We start from the raw sequence: 26,073 nt of genomic DNA on the forward strand, positions 1-26,073 counted from the left end.
TGCACATTCCCCGCCACCAATATCCCCTGTATACCCCCCCCCCCCCTTTTTCAACCTTCCCCCTGCCTCCATGGAAGACAAAACTCCTCATACTCTCCCTCTCCTTTTGGGCATCATGCAATGCAGATACTGAGAGGTTATCATGTTTGGTCCATTATCTACTTTCAGCACACATTTCCCATCCTGACCGGTTCCTCAAGCCATCATTTTCTTAGTGCTACCTTCTCTACTCCAGCTGCCTTCTCCCCTCGGCTCATGAGGCAGGCTTCCAGCTATGGAGCAATCTTCCTGTCTCATGCATCTGCTATTCTTAGGTGTCAGCCTCATGTTATGTTGTTTTGTACTCCATAAATAGCGCAGTCCTTCTATGTCTGTCCCTCTCTTTCTGACCCATTTCATTTAGCATGATACTATCCATGTCTATCCATTTATAAGCAAATTTCATGACTTCATCTCTTCTAACAAAAACATAGTATTCCATTGTGTAGATGTACTAAAGTTCCTTTAACCAGTAATCTGTTCCAGGGCATTGGGTTGTTTCTAGATTTTGGCTATTGTGAACAGTGCTGCAATGAACATATAGGTACAGATATCGTTTCTACTGTGCTTTTTTGCATTCTCAAGATATATTCCCAGAAGTGGTATTGCAGGGCCATATGGAAGCTCAATTTCTAGTTTGTGAAGGACTGTCCATATTGTTTTCCAGAAAGGCTGGACTAGTGGGCATCCCCGCCAACAGTGAAAGAGTGTGCCTTTTCACCCATAGCCTTGCCAGCACTGGTTGCTTTTGTTCTTTTGAAAGTGTGCCAGTCTCTGTGGTGTGAGATGATATCTCACTGTTGTTTTGATTTGCATCTCCCTGATGACTAGCGATGTGGAGCCTTTTTTTATGTGCCTTTTGACCATTTGTATTTCTTTATTGAGGAAACATATCCCCATTTTTTGATGGGGTTGGAGGTATTTTCTCGTACAATTCTACTAGTGTCTTGTATATCCTGGATATTAATCTCTTATCAGGTGGGTAATGGGTAAATATTCTTTCCCATTCTTTGGGCTCTTTCTGTATTTTGGTCACTGTTCCTTTCTTTCTTTCTTTCTTTTTTTTATTTTTTGCTTTTTGGGTCACAATAGGCGATGCACAAGGGTTATTCTCACACTAGGCAATGCACAAGGGTTCCTTCTGGCTCATGCACTCAGGAATTACTCCTGGCAGTGATCAGCGGACCATATGGGATGCTGGGGATCGAACCCGGGTTGACCACATGCAAGGCAAATGCTTTAACTGCTGTGCTATCTCTCCAGCCCCCCCGGTCACAGTTTCTTTTGAAGTGCAGAAGCTTCTTAGTTTGATGTAGTCCCATTTGTTTATGTTTGCTTCACTTGCAACTCATGCAGTATTGAACACTAGTATTACCTCCATTAAAAAGAATGGAGAACTGAGCTCATTTTCACAAGTATATTCATGTTGGCATACTTCCAATTTCAGTTCCTGAAACATTTCCTCCTTTAAGAGAAATGTTCCCAAGTAACTGGTGAAGTGGTCATTGTGTTTGTGAGATCAGAATAATCTCTCCTTTGATGCAATCTCTTAATACTTTCATAGTTGAACACCTGGAAGTGAAGTCTCAAAAGTCAGAATACTTTTCTGGCAATTTTAAAATAGTGGTGTGTCAACCGTTGGTCCTAATTTTTTTCTTTTGTTCATATTACCTTTCCCAATATCATCATTTTACAAGTGATTATTGGTAGAAAACAGACTTTGAAACATGTCAACTTATCTGAGGTGAAACCCATGAACGTTAAGGTGATGAAAACCAAATCAAGGATTTCCAAAGGAATGCAAAAGACCAAAGTTGCAGTATCATCTTTTGTTCTGCTAGTCAGGTCATGACACAGAACATGTGTAGAAGCTGTAACCAATGTGATACACAAACTGGATCAAGATTTTTGGAGAAGGGACTAATCTCACAGTAATTCCTGGGGTAAATCTCATTTCTATTTTTACTTTTGCAGTGAAAACTGTTAGATGAAGTGTTTGTAAAAGCAAATTTAAGATCACCATGAGCTATCTGCTATGTTCTGCCCTCTGTGATCAGATTACTATATATAAACTAAACTTACTTGTAAATGATTACTTCATTGCATGTGAGCAGACTAAAATGCCACATTTAGACATCATAAGACAGTATAAATATGGATAGATGCTAGCTAGAAATTAAAATATCTGGGCACCACATTTGTAAACCTTTGATATAGGTTATTGATCTGAGATACTTTCCTTGTAGAAAGTATTTTAAATGAGATACTTCATTACTACTTCTCTGTATCTGATTTAAAGCATAGAGGTCTTCTATTTTCATGACTGAAAAACCTGTGAGTGGCCTAGCTTAGACATCTCCTACTGCACATTCTACGGATCATTCTGAGGCATTGAGAAGGTCAGTTCCTGCTTTGCTCTTCAGGCCCATGTTCATCCTGGAATAAGTATCTTGCTTGCTTTTCTCAACGTCTCTTTGCTTATTCACTCCACTCTAAAGAAACCTGTGTTTTCTCTCTCGAATGGGTGTTTTCTCTCTGTCTTCTCACATCGCTCTAAGTTTTCATTCAGAAAAAATCATCTTATTTCAAAGAAAGAGAGAGGAAGAAAGAAAATAAAGAAGGAAGGAAGGGAGGAGGAGGGAGAGAGGAAGGGAGGAAAGGAGGGAAAGGAAGGAACGGCAGAAAGAAAAAAATGAAATGAAAAAGAAAGCAAAAAAGAAAGAAGAAAGAAATAAGAAAGAGAGGGAGGGAGGGAAGGAAAAGAAGAAAGAAAGAAAGAAAGAAAGAAAGAAAGAAAGAAAGAAAGAAAGGAAGGAAGGGAGGTAGAAAGGAAGAAAGAAAGGAAGGAAGAAAGAAAAGGAAAGGAAGCAAGCTGACTTGGAGCATAAACCTAACATCATTCACATTGTTTCCAGTAATGTTAAGGCTGCAGTCCGGGGGCGCCTTTAAAAGACGCCCCTGGGAATCCCTTTCCACAGCTGAGGATTCCGACCTTCCCCCTGGAACTGTTTCCACCTCTCGAGAAGCAGAACTCATAAAGCCATGAGAACAGTGCCCAGCGTTGTGGGCTTTCATCAGGGGCAGCTCCTGCTGCAGGGTGGTTCTGCCACATCATAGCGATGCCTCTCACCATCACTTCAGCCCCGCCCTGTCCCTGCCCTCATCTCTCACCACTTTCTCCCAGAACACACCCTCGCAGCCCCTCCAACCTGTGGTCTCTGCAGCACCCGCGCGTCTCTCCACCATGCCTGGAGGTCTCCTAGCTCTCCTCTGGGGCCTCCTGCTTCCAGGTAAGCCTCACCCTTTCCCCCGGTTGGGGTGGGAGCAGCTCCGAGGCTGCTTCCCCAGTGTGCTCTCTCCCTGCAGGCATCCAGGACGCCCTCCGCCTGATGCAGGAAAGCGTGGTCGTGGGTCAAGTGGGCACCTCGGCCAGCCTGTCCTGCAGGAGCAGCTCTTCAGTGGGCTACATGCACTGGTACCGCCAGCAGGAGGGCCGGGCTCCGCAGAGGCTCCTCCGTATGAACATGTTGAACTCTGAAGTGTATTCGGATTCAGTACTGGAAGCCGGTAAAGTCACGACCGTAATGAACTCGAAAGGCTACAGCTGCAGCCTGGTGGTGCGGAGGCTGAAGAGCACAGACCAAGGCATATACTACTGTGCCGGCTGGACCACTCACAGTGCCCCGCACAGCCCTGGGCCCTGTGCAGAAAGCTCAGGCCTGCCCGCTCCCCAGCCTTCTGCCAGGAGTAACCCTTCTGGGATGCGAGAGCTGATTCAGCCTGATGGGACCCAGGGTGCTACTTAGGCAGCTCACCTCTCCAAACAGCACCGGCTCAGGAGACTGGCATGCGGCTAGTGACTGCAGGACATTTGTGGCATACAGCAGGCTGTGCTGGCTGTGGCTGCACACCGGAAATGAAGGGAAATTGTTCATTGATGTTTTTATACTAGTGCCATCATGTCTTCCTAAAACGAATTTTTCATGTTTCTTTTTTTAAAATGCAACCTCTAGTTGTGGCTAGAATGATTAAAATGCAGCTGGTAGGGCATTTGCCTTGAACGTGACCAACATTGGTTCAATCCCAAGATCTCACATGGTCCCCCAAGCCTCTCATAAATGTAGTACCAGGAGTCAACACTGACCAGCAGGGTTGGCTGCCGGCAAGGCAAATTTTTTAATGAAGAAACACAGCCGCTAGACATTTTAATTCATTACTTTAATTGGAAATTCACCTTTATTTATCTGGCCGAATGTTCCTATAGACTCAGAAATCAAGGCTCTGACCGTCTCCCCTAAAGTTGCACAAGTGAAGTATTTTGGCCAATTATTTCAAGAATCAAGAATCTCTTCAGAGCTTCACTACAAAATAATTGAAAGCTGAAACTGGATGTCAATTTTTGATTCTAGTTTCCAAGATGATGTTCAGTAATAGCGATCATTTTGCATTGAGTCAGGAATTTCACACCCTGGGAATTAAATTTTTCCAATGAGTCATAGAAACTAACATTTCTGTCTCAAACCCTGGTAATCTGGTAGACAGCACAATTTGGCCACCTGAAGGCCACAGTCCCAGGACCCCTGACTTCACTCCTGCCTCATTTCTTGGTCTCCAGCAGCTCCTTACCCTAGCTGTTCCCAAACAGAGGACAGGAAAGATCTTCCATGCAGTCCACGTAGGTCTGGTTCCCAGACAAGGTATGATGGAGAAAAAGAGGGGAGGAATCCATCCGAGGTTGTTAAAAAATCCAGCAGATGGCCAAGAAGTGGGTTCTGTTTGTTGCTAAGTAGTAAAAGAAGTTGACAGGTAATAAGAAGATTTTTAACTAGTTTTTTTTTTTTATTTCACTCTCCACAGAGCACCAGGATTCCTTCTGTAATAGAACAGGATGTGGCCCGGCTTCCTCAGCAACAGAACAGGAAACTGGGCAAGAGCTGGATATTATTGTTTAATTTTGTACTTTTATTTTTGTTTTTCTTTGTTTTTGTTTTGGATCCTATGCCTGGAAGAGTTTAGGTCTTATACCTGGTGGTGCTCAGGGGACCATGTGAGATGTTAGGGATTAAACCAGGGTTGGCTGCCTGAAAGGCAAGTGTCTTCCCTGCTGAAGGAGCTCCAGCTCCCTGAGTAATGCTCTTTAAAAAAAGTTTATCTTAGGCACTGTTGTTCACATAACTGTTAGAGGCAGGGTTTCATACACAAAGAATTACCCCCTCTACCAGAGTGTCCGTTCCCTCCACATTGTCCCAGTTTTTCACAGTACTCCCACCATATCCCCACTGGTAAACTTCCTCCTGAGGCTGATTCCCAGTTTTGGTTGCCTTTGGGCATTTGTCATTCCTCTTTTCTCATATGTGGGGATATAAATAAAAATAGTTTGAAGTTCTATTTTTACTTTTTTTTTGAGAATTCTTCATACTATTTTACATAGGGGTTGAACAAAACAATATTTCACTAGCAGTGGATGGATTATTTTTCACGTTACTGCCAACATTGATGTGTTCCAGTTATTTTGATAGGAGTCATTCTCACTGGTGATATCTTATTCTCATCTTGGTTTAGATTTTCCTGACAATAAGTGATGATGAGAACACTATTTTCCAATGCCCACTGGCCATCTATCTTCAGAGAGTTCTCTCTTTAGCTTCTCTCCTCATTTTTGATAGGGCTATTGAATTTTATCAGGTGTATTAAACCCGAAATTCTGAATTTTTAAAAGCTATCCCTGGACCAAAGGCTTGCTATGGAGATAGTTGATCCATGTTCAGTCCCAGAACTGCATTTTACATTCAAGCGCAACCAAGAACCTGCAAGAGTGAGCACAGACTGATAACCGTGTTACCCCTCCCAAAACAAAAATAATTAAAAAAAAAACATAAATCAAGTTCTAAAAAATTCACCAAGTCATTTTAATTCAATTCCCTCACCTCTTTCATTGATAGGAGGCAAGATGTCACCGACGCCAGTTGAACCCCTCACGCTCTCCCAATTCTGGCTCACCACTGCTGCTGCTTTGTGGGATTGGGACAGAGTGGCATCTGTGGGATGAGGAAAGACAGTGCCAGGGGCTCCCACTGCATCACCGCCTCCCCCAGCTGGGCCAAGTCACAGCACCATGGAGTGTGGAGCAGCGACAGTGGCCCTCGCAGTGACTTGTCCACTGCTGGATGCTGTCCACCAACCACTGAGTGACTTGGGACTCGGCACAGGTGTTCGACCTGGCACAGACCCTATGTGATGGGATCTTGCTCTGCCATTCACCTCAGATGCCCCAGGTGCTGCCCGGAGATGCAGGCAGGTGCTTGTTGTCAGTGTACAAATTATTACAGCAGGCCGGTCGCTGGTCACCAGGAGCTTACATTTGGTTGACTCGGAACACCTGCAGGGACAATTAGAGATTGCCCCAAAAGTCTCTGTCTTCCCCCCAGAGAGCTTGGCAAGCTACCAAGGGTATCCAGATTGCACAGCAGAGCCTGGCAAGCTAGCCATAACGTACCAAATATGCCAACAACAGTAGCTAAAATAGGTCTCATTTCCCTTATCCTGAAGGAGTCCCTAGCTAAGATGGGAAGAACGAGAGGGCTCGTATTAAGCAGTGCAAGTCAACGTGCCCCACAAGCAACTAGCCACAAAGGCGCCCCATAAGAGCACATCAGTCATGGGTGGCGTGAAGAAGCTGCACCGCTACAGGCCCGACACTGTGGCACTACAGGAGATCCACCAGCTGCCATTCCAGCTGCTGACGCTCGAGATCACGAAGGATTTCAAGACCAACCTGCGCTCCCAGAGCTCGGCAGTCATGGCACTGCAGGAGGCGTGCAAGGCCTACCTGGTGGGACTCTTCAAACACGAACCTCTGCATATTTCCTACCAAGTGCATCACCATTATGCCCAAGGACATCCAGCTGGCATGCTGCATCCACGGAGAGAGGGCATAAAGTTTACGATGCTAAAATCTCAGAGTTGGGACAAATGGAGATGCTACTAGAGCCTGCTCAAGTAATTGATGATTAACGGGATGACAGGGACACATCTTTCATTGTGTTGGAGGCTGTGAGATGCTGTGAGCAGACATGCACCAGCAGTGGCTGCATCTTTCCATCCCGTGTGTGGGAGGAATGATTGCTGCAGGGATGCGGGGCGGGTAGGGTGCTATGGACTGGACCCGCGGCTCTTCTCTCTGTGTCCTCACAGACAACTCATCTGACAACTCACCAAACAAATTTAGTTGTTATTTGCGTTTTCTTTTTCCATGAATCAAGATGAATGACCTAGGTTATTTAATAGCACCCAAAGGTTTCCCCTCCCGCCCTGCCCCAGAACTGAATTATGCTTATTCAGCTGTATTTAAAATGCAGAAATCTGTTTTTCATAAGACATAAGATTCTACAAATTACTTTTTGGCAGAGAAAAATAATGTCATCACAGAAATTATTTTGTTATTTGAAAATATCATTTGGAAGAATCATGCTGTCAAAGTGTTTTTATTTAAAATACTTGAGGAACTTGAGTGAAATGTCCTTGTGGTAACCTGAAAACTAGATTTTTGGTGGCTATCATAAAGTAGCATATACAAACATTGTAAAGTATAAAACTATGAAACTATATATCTGAAACTCATGCAGTATTGTACACTAGTATTACCTTCGTTAAAAAGGATGGAGAACTGAGCTCATTTTCACAAGTATATTTATGTTGGCATACTTCCAATTTCAGTTACTGAAACACTTTTTACTTTAAGAGAAATGTTCCCAAATAACTGGTGAAGTGGTCCTGGTGTTTGTGAGAACAGAAGAATCTCTCCTTTGATGCAATCTCTGAGTAGTTTTACAATTGAACATCTGGAAGTAAAGTCTCAAAAGTCAGAATACTTTTCTGGCAATTTAAAAATAGTGGTGTGTCAACCAGTTGATCCTAATATCATCATTTTTCAGTGATTACTGGTAGAAAACAGACTTTGAAACATGTCAACTTATCTGAGGTAAAACCTATTGAACGTTAAGTTGATGAAAACCAAATCAAGGATTTCCAAAGGAACACAAAAGGCCAAACTTCCAGTGTCAAGTTTTTTTCTGCTACTTACATCATGACACACAGAAGATGTGTAAAAGCTGTAACCAGTGTGACACCACAAAGTGGATCAAGATTTTTGGCGAAGGGACTAAGGTCATAGTAATTTCCCGAGGTAAGTCGCATTTCTGTTTTTAGTTTTGCAGTGAAAACTGATAGATGCATTGTTTTTAAAAGCAAATTTAAGATCACTATGATCTGTCTGCCATATTCTGCCCTCTGTGATCAGTAATTTTGAAGTCTGGTAAACTATATGTAAATTACACTGTCTTTTAAATGATTACTTCCTTGCATGTGAGCAGACTAAAATGTCAGATTTAGATGTCATAAGACAATATAAACATGGATAGATGCTATAGAAATTAAAATATCTGGGCACCACATTTGTAACCATTGATATAGGTTATTGATCTGAGAAACTTTCCTTGTAGAAAGTGTTTTAAATGAGATATTTTATTATTTCTTCTCTGTATCTGATTTAAAGTGTAGAGGTCTTCTCTTTTAATAACTGAACAAAACCTGTTATTGATATTGATCTTATCTTTAACAGTGATAAAAGTGATCAAAAATATTCTTATAGTAAATGGCTATAGAATATGAAAGAATTCCACTTACTCTTATGACTCTAACTTCTTACAAGGTGGGCTTAGTCCTGTTGTGATTGTAGCTCTTGCTAGATTGCCTAGAAATGGGCCAGTTTAATGAACTGTGTGAATTCAATAAGCCATTTCATTTCCTAAGTCTATGAAAAGGTTTATCATCATTTTACATTTTCATTTGTCCATTATATGTTATTATATATAAATATATGCATATGATATAAACATATTATCTAAAAAGTATGTTCTCGACGGGTTGGGGCAATAGCACAGTGGGTAGGGCTTTTGCCTTGCACGCAGCCAACATGGCTGACCCAAGTTCGATTCTTCCGCCCCTCTTGGAGAGCCCGGCAAGCTACGGAGAGTATCTCGCCCGCCTGGCAAAGCCTGGCAAGCTACCCGTGATGTATTCGATATGCCAAACACAGTAACAACAAGTCTCACAATGTATATGTTACTGGGCCCACTCGAGTAAATTGATGAACAATGGGAGGATCGTGATATTCTCGACATTTTATTGAAAATAATTTTTGTGCCAAATATTGGAGATAAAAGAGATAATAAGACAATTCTCTAATTCCTCCAAATTTCTAGACTAGCAGATCAACATTTTAAATTGTGTCTCTTTTGAGAGCAGCAAGCATGGTGGAATGCCTTATAATCTTGAGCTCTCTTCCTTTCAACTCCATCATGCTGAATCTGCATTTATCATATCCTCAAAATATTATTCTTATGATATTTCTATACATTGAAAAGTGATTTGATATCTTTTTTTTAAATAATTTATTTCTTTATTGAATCACTGTGGGAAAAGTTACAGAGCTTTCGGGTTTAGGTCTCAGTCATGTAAATATCAAACACATTTCCCTTTACCAATACTTATTTTTAACTACAAACCCCAATAGAACCCCACCTCCCACCCCTCCCAATTCCTGTGAGGCAGATGAGTTCTAGTTAATACTCTATCTACTTTGACTAGATACATTGTTTCGATAGAAGATGCACAATTATTGTTTAGAGTTTACGACCCCCCTCCCCCCAATCAGACATGCTGAAACAGCGTTGTGAAATGATTTGCTTTCTACAGCTGGGTTTAAGAATAAAATGATGTCGTGGCCACGCGGTTTTGGATTTCTGCTATTTTACTTATTAACCTTGGAAGTATTTCTATTAAAAGTTAGATAGTTAAGAGATTGGTTTCTGTGCTCTGGAGTCGTGGCCGTGCCGGAGAGCCGCTCGTGGGGGGCAGCTGGTGACCTCGGTCGGGCGTGAAGGACGGCCCAGAACGCCCCCCCCCCTTCCCATGAGGTCCCTGCCACCCCCACCCCCGGCTCAAACCTGCTGTCCACAAGGCTCCCGTGCGGCCGCCATCTTTCTTTCCAGAGAGCCAAAAAGTGATTTGATACCTTTTATTCAATTTTCCTTCTCTAGCAGCATCAGTAGTATTAGAGATACAGAAGCTAGTAAAGGTGCTGTAGATTATACTAAATTTCTTTACCAAATTAAATAACTTGGAGCTCACGTTACACTCTTAAATAACTGAAAAATTAGTAAACAGGACAGAATTAAAATTTCTAGTAAAAGTACCAGAAATTAATTAGGTTGTGCTGTTTAAATAGATTGTGCTTAAATATTTAAATAGAATTTAAATTGCGCTGCAGCCTTTTCCTTTGGGTAACACAAATGAACTGCTTCTTTAAAGACTGTTGGCACATTTTAAGTTGTATCCACCATTTTCTTTCTAAATACTAGGATTTTGGAGAAGACAAATAATTGTTTATTAACTTGGGATTTGGGAAATTATAGTTCTGTAACATGACTTTCAAAAGATCTTTTGAAAATTCTAGAAAAACTGGAGCCCAGTTGGAAGGTAAAAAACTTTACTGGAACTGGTTTGTATGCTTCATTCTCTTCAGTCTTGTTACAACCCCCAAATACTGAATTCATATAAGGGAACCCTAAGCTAAAAATGTCATATTGAATAACAGTCATCCTAAACATATTTCTTCTACTGATGATAGTTTCTTATTTCCAAAGCAAGTTTAGTTAATTACTTTACATATCCCATTTCATTTCGATCTTACTATTCTGGAATTTGCATAGATTTGAACTAATTTTTTTTCAGATTAATAAACACCATTTTAATATAATTAGTATAATATAATATAATTAATATTAATATTCATCCATGGAACTTACAAGAAAATAAACCAGAACAAAAACCTGGCCTTGTGAATCATGTAGCTCTGTCCTCCCGTTGTTCATTGATTTGCTCGAGGAGGCACCAGTAACATCTCCATTGTGAAACTTCTTACTGTTTTTGGCATATCAAATATGCCACGGGGAGCTTGCCAATCTCTGCCATGTGGGTGGGATACTCTCAGTAGATTGCCAGGCTCTCCAAGAGGGATGGAGGAATCTAACACAGGTCGGTCTCGTGCAAGGCAAACGCCCTACTCGCTGTACCCTACTCCAGTCAAACTATAGGTGTGCAACTGTATGTGTTTATGTATCTCTGTATGTGTCTCTATGTGTCTATATTTGTGTATGTATGTGTCTGTCTATATTGAAATCTGTGTGTCTTACTCTGTGTCTATATGTGTCTCTGTGTGTACATGTTTGTGTACATGTACTCTGTGTGTTTTTGTGTACCTATTTGTGTTTCTGAGTTCATGTCTGTGTGTCTCTGTGTATGTCTCTGTGTATCTACATGTGTGTCTGTGTATATGTATGTGTGTGTCTGTATGTGCATGTGGGTGTGTAGCTGTGTATATTTGTGTGTGTCTCTGTATATATGTCTGATTCTCTTTTTAATCAGGTTTGTGTACATCTTGGTATATGTTTATGTATCTGTGTGTATCTGTGTATGTCACTGTGTACATTTGTGTATTTGTGTCTGTGTTTCTCTGTGTGTAAATTTCCATTGTCTTGTGTGCATGTAGACACTATATGTATGTGTGTGCCATATGGTGGTCTGCATATATGGCTGTGTGTCTATATGTCTCTGTGTGCCATTTTGTGTATATATGTTTGTGTATATGTCTAAGTGTTTACGTCTGCATATGTCTGTGTGTGTCTATGTATTATATCTATGAATTTCTGTGTATATTTGGGTGTATACTTGTGAATCATAGACCACCAAAACTTTCTGCAACTCCAAGAAGCTAAAATAGTCTAAGGTTTTTAAAAGGGGTTGAATCACTGTGAAACTACTGGGAAAGTCTTTGGTGGTGGAACCAAGCTTGTTATCACAGGTATGTACCAGATCGAAGGGAATTGAAGGGAAGTCAGGAAATGATCATATTAGAATAATAAATAGTAAAATTTTTAGAAAAACCTGAGGACAATGGGAATTATATGCTGAGCTCTGAACTGGGGATAGTCAGAGTCTAGGGCATGAACCTGGAGTGCAACCGCTCACCTTCTGTGCCCAGCGACACAGGATCCCCCAGCATCTTTGCATGCATTCCTGAACACTGAAAGCTGGTTGGGATAGTCCTGGGAGCCCCACCCCCAAGTCATAAAGTAAAAATAGAGGCTGGACTAGGAGGAGATACTTTAAACCAAATAATTCTAGTAAAACACATTTTGGACATGTGAAAATATTTGGTAGGTTCAGCTGTGTCTACATGTCAATGTGTGCAGAGTGTTGGCACTTGATGTATGCTGCCATCCTGCAAGTGTATAGTTCAAACAGGTAAGTTTTGTGAGATGACACATTACTTTTCTGATGGGAAAGTTATAAAAGAACTTTGGAGTTGGCTGACCTGGAGCCTTGACACCATCAGTTACCAGTTATGTGAACCAGGGTGAGTGGTCTCTGGCCTCAGTCTCCTAATCCGTGAAACAGGAAAGCAATATCCAGTTGGGACTGTATGAAAAACTGAATGTGAATAAAGTACTTGTCACATTGTCCAACACATAGAAAGTATTGAATAAGAGCTCTATTAATTGGAATAAAAACAAAGAGAGATTTATACGCAGCATAGAGTTTGTTTGCAACCAGTATTATTGACAGCAGAAATTCCTCAGGACTTCAGATGTACTTCTGAACTGTTAAAATGAAGAATTATTTAAATTTTCACTCATAACAATTTCCTGTAGTGAATATTTTCACTGTATTGGACCAAAAAGTTTAAGATGTATTTGCATTTTTTTCTTGTTTTATGTGCTATAAATCATAATTAATTCCTCAGTTTAATTGATAGCATCACTATAACCATAATATATTGTCCTTTAAATTTGTAACAAATAAATAAGGATTTTACAGATGAAAGCATGGGTTTTGCATGTTTATCAGAAAAAAATATATAGGAAAAAATTTAAGACATAAAATTACAAATATTTGAAAATTTAAATATTAAATCATTACACAATAATTTATTGATAAAAGAAGTAAATAAAATGTAAAACAAAAATCAGTATTGTTATCAATATTAGATTAAAATTTTATTTCAATTAAATGTAATTGACATTTGTAAATTTATATAAATTTTTACTCCTACATCTGAATGAAATATAAACAACTCAGATAATATACTTGAATAATATTATTTATGTAAACAAATACATGTTAATAATTTTGAAATGTTTTTATTTTACCTGGTTTACCTTTTATGTACAATAGAAATCATTTCAACCACACCAAAACACTGCTAATAAGCTTACAAAACGTATCTAAAGAAAAAAATTAATATGTAATTTCAAAAGTATAGGCATTAACCACATATGGTTAAGTGTATTGTATAATACGCAATAAATATTAATAAATTCATTGATTAATATTGACTATATCCTGAATGAAAAAGTGAAATAAATGGTGTACCTAGGGAAAGGGTAAGGCAATAAGAATAGTGTTGTAAAATGCTTTAAAATTAAAAGGCCCTCCCGTTGATCGTCGATTTGCTCGAGCGGGCCCAGTAACGTCTCCATTGGAGACTTTGTTGTTACTGTGTCTGGCATATCGAATACTCTCGGTAGCTTGCCGGGCTCTCTGAGAGGGGCGGAGGAATAGAACTCGGGTCTGCCATGTTGGCGGCTTGTAAGGCGAACGCCCTACCCGCTGTGCTATTTTCCTTAGTATAATGTTTCGGTAGTATTCCTACAAAGAAGCAAGGATTCCTGGAAATAATTAGAATTCTTACATACTCATGCATAAGAATAGATGTACATAAGAATAGATATGCGTGTACTTGTTTTCGGGGCTTGCCCGTTCATGCTCTGTTCACACCTGGTGGTGTTGGAACTGTATGTGGTGCTGGGGATTGAGCCCAGGTTGGCTGCATGAAAGGAAAGTGCCTTACTTGCTGCTCTGCCCTCGAATTCCAGAGTCTTCAATATATTGGCAGCCAAAACTATCTAAGCATATAGTTAAATTAAAAATAATCCTACATAACATTTCAAAACTTAAAAACAAAGTATATAGTTGGAGATATACTGTATTATCACTATAATCGATGAAATGATACCACTAAAAGCCGACTGACTAAAATTGATGTAAGCATATTATTGCTTATTTATATTTACAATATGACTTAAAACCCAGTACTACTTGCATATAGATCTAGTAAAATATCAGAAGTTTTGCTGCAAAGACAGAAATCCTCAAGAATTTTTTTCCTTTTTTTCTCAAATGAGAAATATAAAATTGCCCACTGACTTTTAAACTTGTTCAAAATTTGTTCAAAGATATTAACAAAGCATTTGATTTTCTTTGAAAATAGAATTAGAGTCTAATATTTCAATCATTGTATTGGGAATGAGTGTACTATAAAATTGCTGATTATCATTGAAGCAATATATGTATATATCTTTGTAATTTTTTAATGTATTTTGACATTATGTGTGCAAGAAACTTTGGAAAAAGTACAAAATTTCACCAAAAATAAATACACTTTATTCAGCAGCTAGGAAGAAAATGCTAGACCCCATGACAATTTGAGAAATCTTATATTATGAACAATTTTCAGGGGAAACAAACATTTTTGTTTTGGTATCAAAGATCAAATCCAGAGTCTCATACATGCAAACCACACTCTCCAACTTTGAACTACAAGCCTAACCTTGAAATTCCACAGAAAAAATGTTCTTTTAGCAAACATTTGCTATAGTGAAATAAAATTCTGTTAAGTACATTACTTGAAAAGATTAATAGAGAATAATTTTATTAATCTGAAATTAACAGTTACATTTTAAAAGACATCTTGGAAATATTCTTTGCTTCCATATCGTGACAAAGAAAATAATCTTGAAGTTTAGCCTTAACAACATACACAAAAAAAAACCGAGCAAGGTTCAGATATTAGACTGAAGTGTTGTAGTAAAATGAAAATTGCCAAGTGAGCTTTATTACTTCCAAGCTGGGATTAGAATGCACATTTGAAACTAAAAGCTGAACTTGATGAATTTTAACCCACAGCTTGAAGCAGAGTTCCATTAATAGATGTTACTGTGTTGTTTAAAACAGTCGTTTTCAATCTTTTTATATCTGTAGGCTACTAAGCACTGCAGCACTGTCCTCCCATTGTTCTCGATTTGCTCGAACAGGCCCAGTAACATCTCCATTGTGAGACTTGCTATTATTGTGTTTGGCATATCAAATATGCCACGGTAGCTTGCCAGGCTTTGCCGTGTGGGCGAGATACTCTCGGTAGCTTGCCAGGCTCTCTGAGAGGGGTGGAGCAATTGAACCTGGTGGAGGAATCGAACCTGGGCTGACCGGGTGAGCAAGGCAAACGCCCTAGCTGCAGGAGAAATATTTTGATAAGGCAGAAATGAAAACAATTACAGTAAGAACATGTACATGTGTAGCTAGAGCAGGTGAGGTACTTGTCTTGGATGTGGCCAACCTGGTTTCTATCTCAGGAACCACAAATTGTCCCTCAAACCTCTGAATACAGAGCCAGAAGTAAACCCTGAGAACATCTGTGTAGGAACTCCAAACCAAAGGAAAATGAAAACTCTATTGTATTTCAATACTTACTAAGGTACCTCTATATGATCCAAACTTATCATATGTTAGTAATAACCTTTTTATAGTTCTGTAACCTGACAGCAGTCCTTGGTTTAAACTACTAACTTAAAAATGATAAATAGAGGCTGGAGTGATAGCACAGTGGGTAGGCCGTTTGCCTTGCACGTGGCCAACCTGGGTTTGATTCCCAGCATCCCATATGGTCCCCTGAACACCGCCGGAGTAATTCCTGAATGCAAAGTCAGTAGTAACCCCTGAGCATTGCAAGGTGTGACCCAAAATGGGGAGGGGGGGGAAGATAGACATCCTCCTGGTATTTATATTATAAACGAAATAAAATGGTGCATTCCAGATTTAGTTAAAGAAAGAGTGATGTTATGCAGGATTACAGAGTAAGGAAGTGTGTTATTTTTCAGAGCACTTATAGCGAATTTATGATATGTGAAAGAAATGACATTAGAACCTACCAAAAGCATTGGCCTGTAAAGTGGCCATCAACGAACTAAGTATCCTCTCTCATTCTTACACTGTCTACTCCATATCCCTTGTCAAGATGCTCCACTAGATAGAACAATGAAAGCTTTTCAAAATGCATGAGCTTGAGAATGCTGAAAACCTGATATTAGATGGTTCAAAGTTGTTCCACGAGCTGGAGAGATGGTGCAGAAGGTAAGGTACTTGCCTTGCAGGGACTAAGCCTGCCTTCACGAGGCCCTGTGGGCACTGTGACCCCTGACCACAGAGCCAGGAGTAACCCTGCTAACACACATGCAATCCCACCCCTGCCAACAGACAAAGTCGTACCTGTCATTAGCATGTGGAGAAAGGACAAAAGACAATTTTTCATTCAGGTTCTGAAACCTAGTAGTTGTGACTTTGGAAAAATTAAATAACATGTTCAATATCTTTTCCCATTGAAAATAAGGACAATAATAAGTAGCTAGCTGTAATGAGTAGCTAATCAGTAGCTATGTGATTTCATGAGGACATAAAGCACAATGGCAGCTCTTATTCCTTTTGTTGTGCTCTAAGTTGTTCCAAGCCACACAATACTTGTGTTCCCCAAATAATGCTTTTAAATTACTATTCCGCTTCCTCTCACAGATAGACTTGATGGAGATTTTTCTCCCAAGCCCACTGTTTTTCTTCCTTCACCTGCTGAAATAAACCTCCATAAGACTGGAACCTATCTCTGTCTTCTTGAGAGTTTTTTCCCTGATGTAATCAAGATAGATTGGAAAGAAGAGAACAGCGATACGGTGCTGAACTCCCAGCAAGGAGAAACCATGAAGACTGGGCACACCTACATGAAATTCAGCTGGCTGACAGTGACCGGGCAGTCGATGGATAAAATACACAAATGTATCGTCAAACATGAGTTTAACAGAAGAGGGGTTGATCAGGAGATTCTCTTTCCTTCAGTAAAGGAAGGTAGGTGTATATATAAATACAAGTTCCCAACCATTCCCACCCTTAGAGAATCCCTGTCTTTTCTGACAGGTACTAATAAAAAATAAGAAAATGCAAATTTTTTAAAAACATTGCTACACTTAATATCAGCATGCTTATTCTATTTCTCACATAATAAGATTGTATGAAATTTAGAATTTAATAAAGATGGCTCTTTCCACTTTCATCATACGGAATACTGAGGTCAGAAATGCTGTTTTTAGGAAAGTGCTATACACTAATGGAATAAGATCCTTGGGGACATATAGTAGCTTAGCACACAATAAATGTTCAGAAGGAAAGACTCCTTTTGATAATCTTGATTTTGAAATAAGAACAATGATATGTCTTTCAGGAATGTTTTACTCAGAAAACAAAATTACATTTTACCACTCTTCCTATACTAAATGTGTACCTCTATTCTATGAACTGTTGGGCTACACAATGGGCTTGACAAAAGGATCTCATCAAGCCCAACAAAATAGAATAATTTGGCTCCTGAAGTTATAGTGTGGCCTTATTTTGGGGGGATTCTTTTTAGTTATTTACTTTTATGTTGAGTTATGGTGAGATATACCATTACAAAGCTGTTCATGATGGGGTTTCAATCATACAATGTTCCATCACCCATCCCTCCACCAGTGTACATTTCCCACCAACAATGTCTACAGTATCCCTCCCATTCCACCACCCAGCCTGCCTCTATGGCAGGTAGTTTTCTTCTCTCTCTCTCTCTCTCTCTCTCTCTCTCTCTCTCTCTCTCTCTCTCTCTCTCTTTCTCTCTCACTCTCTCTCCTTTTGGGCATTATGGTTTGCAATACAGATACTGAGAGGTTTTCATGTTTGTTCCTTTACCTTCTTTGAGCATGCAGTTCTTATCCAGAGTGATCATTTCCAACTATCATTGCCATAGTGGTTCCTTCTCTATCCCAACTTCCCTCTTCTTCAGCTCCTGAGGAAGGCTTCCAACTGTGTGCTACCTGTGATTCTACTGTCCATGGGTATTAGTCTCATACTATATATTTTTATGGCCCACAAAAGAGTGCAACCATTGTATGTCTGTCCAGTAGGGGATTTTGTTGTTGTTGTTTTTGGGCCATACCTGGCTATGCCAGGGCTTACTCCTGGCTCTGTGCTCTGGATCCTGGCAGTGCTTGAAGAACCATGTAGGGTACCAGGGATTCAACCTGGGTCAGCCCAGTGCAGGGAAAATGTTTTACTCTCTATACTATCTCTCCAGCATCTTTCATGTTCATCTTTTACCTTCCATGTGTTGTAGCATATCATACTAAAGATAGGTGATGCTAGTGCATACAAATGTATTTCTGTAATACATAATGTATACACTATTTGCCATTGACTAAAAAGTATTCATGTACCAGACATGAAGAAATATATGAGTAAATCACTAGGATGAATTGCTCTTGAGAAAAGAGCTTCCCCCCCACCACTCCCATTTCCCTGACAATCGATAACACAGAACAAAAATTTTTTTTTCAAGTTTTGATCTTTGAGTCATACCTGTCAGTGCTCAGGCCTTACTCCTGGCTATGTACTCAGGAATCACTCCTGGAGTTGCTCAGGGGACAATATGAGGTGACAGGGATTGAACCCAGAGACCTTATCTATCTAATATTCTATCATTGCAGCCCAAGATAAAAACTATTTTAAAGAATAGAAAAGACGCACATAAAAAAACATGTTTAAAACTTTGTTGTGCATGAAGGAATTTTTGAATAATTTATCTTCTTAGATACTAAACTTCCTCAAAGATAAAATTCGAACAGAAAATTTTCCTTTTTTCTCATGGAATCATAAATTTTTTTAAAAAACTAAGGGAGAAGTATGCTAAAAGTAGTCTATAGAACAAACATGATTGCCACTCAATGCCTCTCTTGCAAAACACAGTACCCAAAAAAAGAGAGAGAGAACAAGGGGTAATACCCTGCCACAGAGGCAGGATGGGACGGGGGGATGGGGGGAGGGGGGATGCTGGGACCCATGGTGATGGATGACGGGCACTGGTGGAGGGATGGGCACTTGATCATGGTATAACTGAAACCCAAGCACAAAATTTGTAAGTCTATAACTGTACCTCATGGTGTTTCACTAATAAAAAAAGAAAAAAAGAATAATTAATATTGTGAAAATTCCAATCCTACCCAAAATCAACAGATTCAATGTGTATAATCAAAAAAATAAAAAACTAAGCTACACCAAAGAAAATATCTGCTTTCAAAATATACCATGAATGCCATTTATTCATTATATTTTATTTATTTTTATCCTTTCCTAAAATGAATTAAGTAGAAAAAAGGGGCCCCAAGTGTATTTATTTCTATGCCCCAGAAACAAAATCATATTCAAATGATAGATTTATTATAACCATTGTGCTTTAGTGTCCCATTAGATTTTTACTTCTTGAGGGGTCAAGGAAAAGTAAGAAATATATTAGTTCCATGATGATGATTATCATGAAGAGTTTTCTATACAAACGTTTTTAACTTGCACTGAATGCTGAAACAATGTCTTTCATGTACTTCTGTGAGGACAGAGCCAATGAACATAATTCTATGTGAAGTGGCACTTGAAAATTTCAATGTTAATTCTTGGAACTTTTGTTGTATCAAGACAAAAATCTAACAGTAGGATATCACGATCCTCCCATTGTTCATCAATTTGCTCCAGTGGGCCCAGTAACGTCTTCATCGTGAGACTTGTTGTTACTGTTTTTGGCATATCTAATACATCACGGGTAGCTTGCCAGGCTCTGTCATGCGGGCGAGATACTCTTGGTAGCTTGCGGGGCTCTCCAAGAGGGGCAGGGGAATCGAATTCGGGTTGGCCATCTTGGCCGCTTGTAAGGCAAACACCCTACCGCTGTGCTATCGCTCTAGCCCAACAATAGGATATAGAGGCAAAAATCACTGAGGGACTGCATCTTAAACTAATCTCATCAGAGTGTTCAATCAACATTGGTAAGAGAGTTTGGCATATGAACTCGGGTTTTGTTATACATGATTGCAACATTCTGTGTTCGTGTCAGTAAATGCATGATGATAAGAAGTTTTATTTATATTTTAATGAATGGATTTATTGCAATTTATAGGAAAGAGGCATTTAAGTCACATTAATGACTATTCTTGAGAATAATTTGACATTTGAATATAATAGTAATAGGCTTTTGGAATTTACCCAAAGTCTATATATCTTAAACCATTTTAAAAAATGTACCACGCGCTAGCACAGTGGTAGGGCGTTTGCCTTGCACGCAGCCAACATGGCCGACCCGAGTTCGATTCCTCCGCCCCTCTCGGAGAGCCCGGCAAGCTACCGAGAGTATCTCACCCGCCCAGCAGAGCCTGGCAAGCTCCCCGTGATGTATTCGATATGCCAAACACAGTAACAACAAAGTCTCCAATGGAGACGTTACTGGGCCCGCTTGAGCAAATCGATGATCAACGGGAGGGCCTTTACTTTACTTTACTTTACTTTACTTTAAAAAAATGTGCCTATAAAAGAGCTTACTCGAGGTGCCTGCTATAGAGGCAGGCAAGGGTGGGGGGTGGCTTTAAGGGGTAGGAGGGAAACTGAGGACACTGGTGCTGGAAAATTACACTGGTGGGTGTTGGAATGTTGTACGACTGAAACAAAATCATGAACAATTTTGTAATGCTCTATCTCACAGTGATTCAATAAAAAAATTTTAAAAAGATTTCACTCAATGTGAAATTGCACAGCATAACCATATTTATAAGTGCTAGCATATATTTGGTAGGAAAAGGATAGAGAAAAGAAACCATGAGAACTGTTTTCTTCCATATAACTATGAGATTTTCAAAACAATTTGAAAACTTGTATATATGTTTAGCTTTTGCTGTTTATTTTTACATTGTAGATAAGTGTAATTCTCAGCTCAGGTTGCATGTAACCATGAAACTCTATAAAACTTGGTCTATCTTTCAATTATTCAAACTACTTACATCAAAATACTGAATTTATATAATTAAAAAGTCATTGTCTAAGAATAGTTAATATATGTGTAGGAAAGATATTGTATTGTCCATCATAGTACCATTATGTTGCATCTTTTTAGTATATTTGCTTTTTTTTTAAGGTTATAGAGTAAAAAATACCTTCATGTGCTCTTATTTCATTTCATCCCCTCAATGAACTTTTGACGATCCAGCTCTGCCAATCAGTATTATAACTTTGGGCAAGTTACTTGAACTCTTTAAGCAGCCTTATTTTCTTGTTTTTAACCTAGTCATCTCCAAAATACAACTCAATTTATTGTTATTGAAAGATAAAATGAGATGATACATTGTGAAAAATTTAACAATGTATATTCAGTGGGTATTACTCTTTTAAATATTGTTTTCATATTCACACTGCTTGACTGCCTCTTCCCAATAAAAACTTGAGCATGAATTACAGATGTGATGATTTGGAAAGGTATGACTGCTTTCCCCTGCTTAGAAGAGAAATTTTCCTAGACCAGAATTCTCCAAACCTTGAGAACCTGTTTCTGATTCTAGGATTTAACTACTTCATCTTGTTTGTATTTGTGTTTGTTTTGGGAGGACAATCATTGATACTCAGGGCTTACTCCTAGCTCTGCACTCAGGAATCACTTCCGGCAGGGCTCTGCAGATTATACGTGGTGCCATGCATCAAACTTGGGTCAGCCACATGTATGACAGGCACCCTACCAGGCCTTGACTAGGGCATTTTGGTAGAAGCATGCTTTATGTTAACAATGTAATGCTGAAGAGTATGAAGTGATCTTTTTTTTTCCTATCTTAGTCAAGCAACATTTATCAAATACCTACTTTGAGGCAAGCACCATTATAGGAGCTATAACTACTGCAGAAAAACATGGGTATACTACTCCAAATGTGATAAAAGATGAAAGTGGTAAGTTTTTGTACTTGTTTGTATTTATATCATGTTATAGCATATTTTCTTTTTATTTATTTACTTTTAAAATTTTATTGAATAATCATGAGATAGTTGTAAGCTTTCATGTTTGGGTTACAATCTCACAATGATCAAACACCCATCCCTCTTCCAGTGCACATTCCCCACCACCAATATCCCTGGTATACCCACATTTTCCACCCTTCCCCTGCCTCCGTGGCAGAGAATATTCCCCATACTCTCTCTCTACTTTTGGGCATTACGGTTTGCAATGCAGACTCTGAGAGGTTATCATGTTTGGTCCATTATCTACACATCTCCCATCCTGACCAGTTCCTCCAGATCATTTTCTTAGTGATCCCTACTCTATTCCATCTGCCTTCTCCACTTTGTTCATGAGGCAGACTTCCAGTTATGGAGCAATCTTCCTGTCCCATATATCTATTATCCTTACGTGTCATGTTGTATAGCATATTTTTCCTTACTAAACAGCTTAACTTTGATTTTTCCTGTTGTTGTTTTTTAAATAGCCGCTTTTTGTATACCAGACAAAACAATATTTTAAGTCAAACTATCATTTTCTGGAGTAATTTTAATATGGTAAATGCTGGTGGTTTTCATTTTTCTTTTTGGGTCACACCCAGTGATACACAGAGGTTACTCCTGGATCTCCACTCAGGAATTACTTCTGGTAGTGGTCAGGGGACCATATGGAATGCTGGGAATTGAACTCTGGTTTGCCGCGTGTAAGGCTAATGCTTTCCCTGCTGTGCTATCGCTCCAGCCCCATTAATTCTGGTTTTCATACAAGTTACTTTAAATTACTTTGTGTATTACAAAGATGGAAGTAAATCAGATTGTCAGGATATTTATGGCTTAAATAATCTTTAAAATATCTTTTAAGCAGTGCTGGTGTAGAGCAGGGACCACTTCTGGAGATTCCTTTATTTTTTTTTTTTTTTTAATTTTTATTAGTGAGACACCATGAGGTACAGTTGTAGACTAACAAATTTTGTGCTTGGGTTTCAATTATACAATGATTAAGTACCCATCCCTCCACCAGTGTCCATTTCCCACCACCACAGATCCCAGTATCCCTCCCATCCCCCATCCCCCCCATCCTACCCTGAGTCTGTGGCAGGGCATTCCCCTCTGTTCTCTCTCTCCTTTTGGGTGTTGTGGTTTGCAAAAGAGGCATTGAGTGGCAATCATGCTTGGTCTATAGTCTACATTCAGCATGCTTCTCCCATCCTGGGAGGATCCTCCCAACCCTCTTTATTTGGTGCTCCCTTCTCTATCTGAGCTGCCTTTTCCCCTAGCATGTGTTTTTTGAGCCACACCTGGCAGTCATCAGGAGTATTCCTGGTTCTGCTCTCAAGTGTAAGTCTGGCCAGTCCTGGGGCTCAGAGACCATATGTGGTGCTGGGGATTGAACCTGGGTTGGCTGCATACAAGGCAAGTGTCCTACCTGCTGTTCTATCGCTCTGGCCCTCTCCTCCTGGAGATTCTCAGAATGAGTGTGAATCTGAGGGGTCGGGAATCCTGAGTTAGGTGATGTGAAGTGATGTGGTCTCAGGGGTGCTAAGGGAGGGGAAATTGTGTGTTGCTGGGGAAGGGGTGAGCATGTAGTGCCAAGATCATTCAAACCTAGAGATCAGACTTGGTCAGCATGTGGGCTAGTGACTTCTCAACTTTCGTAAGTCTTTAGTCCATATTGTGCCTATAAGTAACAAAACAGATGAGCACCGAGAGCTTTGATACAGGTCATGGTGATATATTTGGAATATATTTGATTGTTGAATTTTTCTAGTTTTCCTAAGAGATAGTAGGATGTTTTCTCCCATTTTACGGATGAGAATATGAACTAAAACAACTAAGTCCTTAGATTATGGTAATGCAGTGCGCCTGGGTTTTTCCAGGCCATCTGAATTAAGAGTTCACCCACTTTGTTCTGTATTATTATTCTAATGTACAATCATAGAGCAAGAAATCTCATAGTTAAGTTCCTGAGACCCATGTAAGGAGGGTGGGTAAAGTGCCTGAGCTTTAGAGTACTACAGATTGAAATTTAACAAAAGTTTCACTGGAAGTCTTTGAATTGCTTGTTGCAAGAATATTGTGTGTGCTTTTTCCTTCATCTGCTTATTGATAATAATAGCACCTAACTCAATTATTGAAGAGATCAGGGTACCTGTTGCCAACACAGTATAGTGGCTCATTTGATTAGCACACAAAGAAATTGTCCAGAATCAAGGGCCCCCAACCCTGCTGTTTCTTCCTCCTGTTCTAAGATAAAGGGAGGTTTGGGCCTAGCAAGCACTTTGCCTGACCAAGAGGAGGAAGTTATAACCATATACACCCTCTTGCTATTTTGGCCCTAATATTAATGACTCTGGAGTTCAGACTCACTGTTGATGAAACATACAAAGGGTAAAAAAATATTACGTCTCTAATTCACTGACTATTGCTAATTTTTATTAACTTTGTATATTTCTTTCAAAATGTCAAAGAATATTAAGGCAATGACCTTATAAATTATAGCCAAAGTGCAAGACCTTCAGTTAAGGCAGATAAGTGACTCTAACATTTTACAGAATTCGTAACTACCATTTTGTTCCATCTTATATGATGTCTTCCTAATTAAAATCTCCTACACACTCCACTGGGAACACTACTAAATTTTTATCATTTGTTACATCTGGGACTTATTGCATGAGCAATATGCAATGATACAAATATTTCAAATCTACAGTTCAGCTCTATACTTATGTTTAATCTTTTGATGTCTTGTATATTTGTTTTTATGGAGATGCAAAATTATAAGGTAACTAAGAATAAGTTTTTAAACTCATGTTACTAGGTTGAAAGCTAGTATCTGATGTTTACTCAATGTATGATATCAGAAAAAGTATTTACTTTTCTGTCAGTAGCTTATTTGACAAATAATACAAAATATATAGATACAAAATTAAATAATATGGAGTTTTTGCATGCAGTTTTGAGAGTGACTGACAAGTAACTCTCAATAAGTTATAAATGCTTAAAGCCATTAATCACAATTTTCTTCCTCATTGAACTTAATATTAAAATGGAAGCTTTACATTTTAATATTTTTGAAAATGTTAACAATTTTTGGACCACACCCAGTGTTGCTCAGGGCTTACTCCTGGCTTGTGCTTGGAGGATACTAGAAGTGCTGGTGCCCAAAATTGAGCGCATGTCAGCCACATACAAGATAAGAACTTTACCTTGGTACTGTATCTCTGATCATCAGTATTTTTGAAAATTTTAAGAGAATTATTTAGAGATTTGTTTAAATTTATATGTAAGCTGTTGGTGATGATGGTGGGCATATTATGGTGGGATAAACATTTTTCTTTAATACTTGTCCTGTGGGATTGTCACTTCAGTATTAGTCATAAAATACAAATTCTTATTTCCCCATATCACCTCGTATGCCCTGTTCTTCCAAAAGAACCCTTGAAAGAAGTGAACGATATACTACGACTGCAGCGCTCCAACACCTCTGCCTATTATATCTACATTCTGCTTCTCTTCAAGAGCCTGATCTACTTCACCTGCACCATCTTTTATCTGTTCTGGAGAAAATCAGCTTGTAGCAACAGAAAGTTTTCATAACAGATGATGCCACTACGAAGAGGAAACGTTCCTTTATTGCTATCATCCCTTATAGTGTCTGCTGAGAATCTAGCTGCATTGTCTTTTGGATTTGTATGTTACTTCTGTTTACCTGATGATTTTCTTATTATGTTCTTATGGAGGGATGGTTTTTCAAGCCACAGGAAAATAGAACTTTTTTCTTATAACAAAACAAATTCTGCTATTACTCTGGGAGTGCCTGTGGGAGCAGCTCTGCATAAGGCCATTCTTTCTACAATTTCTATTGCTCCTCCAATCAATCTAATTAATTCTGCCTTCTGAGAAGAGAATGGAGATTTAGGGCATTATTCATTAGTGTCCTTTAACCTTAAAGATTACCATTTTATGTACCTTGAAATAATC

At 39.2% G+C, this 26,073-nt stretch overlaps 1 protein-coding gene across 1 annotated transcript; it reads left to right on the forward strand.

Annotated features, from left to right (window-relative positions):
- The first annotated feature begins 10,523 nt into the window (after positions 1 to 10,523).
- LOC130022630 (T-cell receptor gamma chain C region C10.5) lies at positions 10,524 to 25,689 on the forward strand. Its single transcript, XM_056113394.1, has 4 exons — positions 10,524 to 10,578; positions 16,786 to 17,102; positions 20,652 to 20,688; positions 25,526 to 25,689. The coding sequence occupies exons 1-4, from the start codon at positions 10,524 to 10,526 to the stop codon at positions 25,687 to 25,689; spliced, it is 573 nt and encodes a 190-aa protein (XP_055969369.1).
- The last annotated feature ends 384 nt before the right edge of the window (positions 25,690 to 26,073 follow it).

The sequence above is a fragment of the Sorex fumeus genome, unplaced genomic scaffold, assembly GCF_029834395.1.
Source record: "Sorex fumeus unplaced genomic scaffold, SorFum_2.1 ptg000020l, whole genome shotgun sequence".
NCBI lineage: Eukaryota > Metazoa > Chordata > Mammalia > Eulipotyphla > Soricidae > Sorex > Sorex fumeus.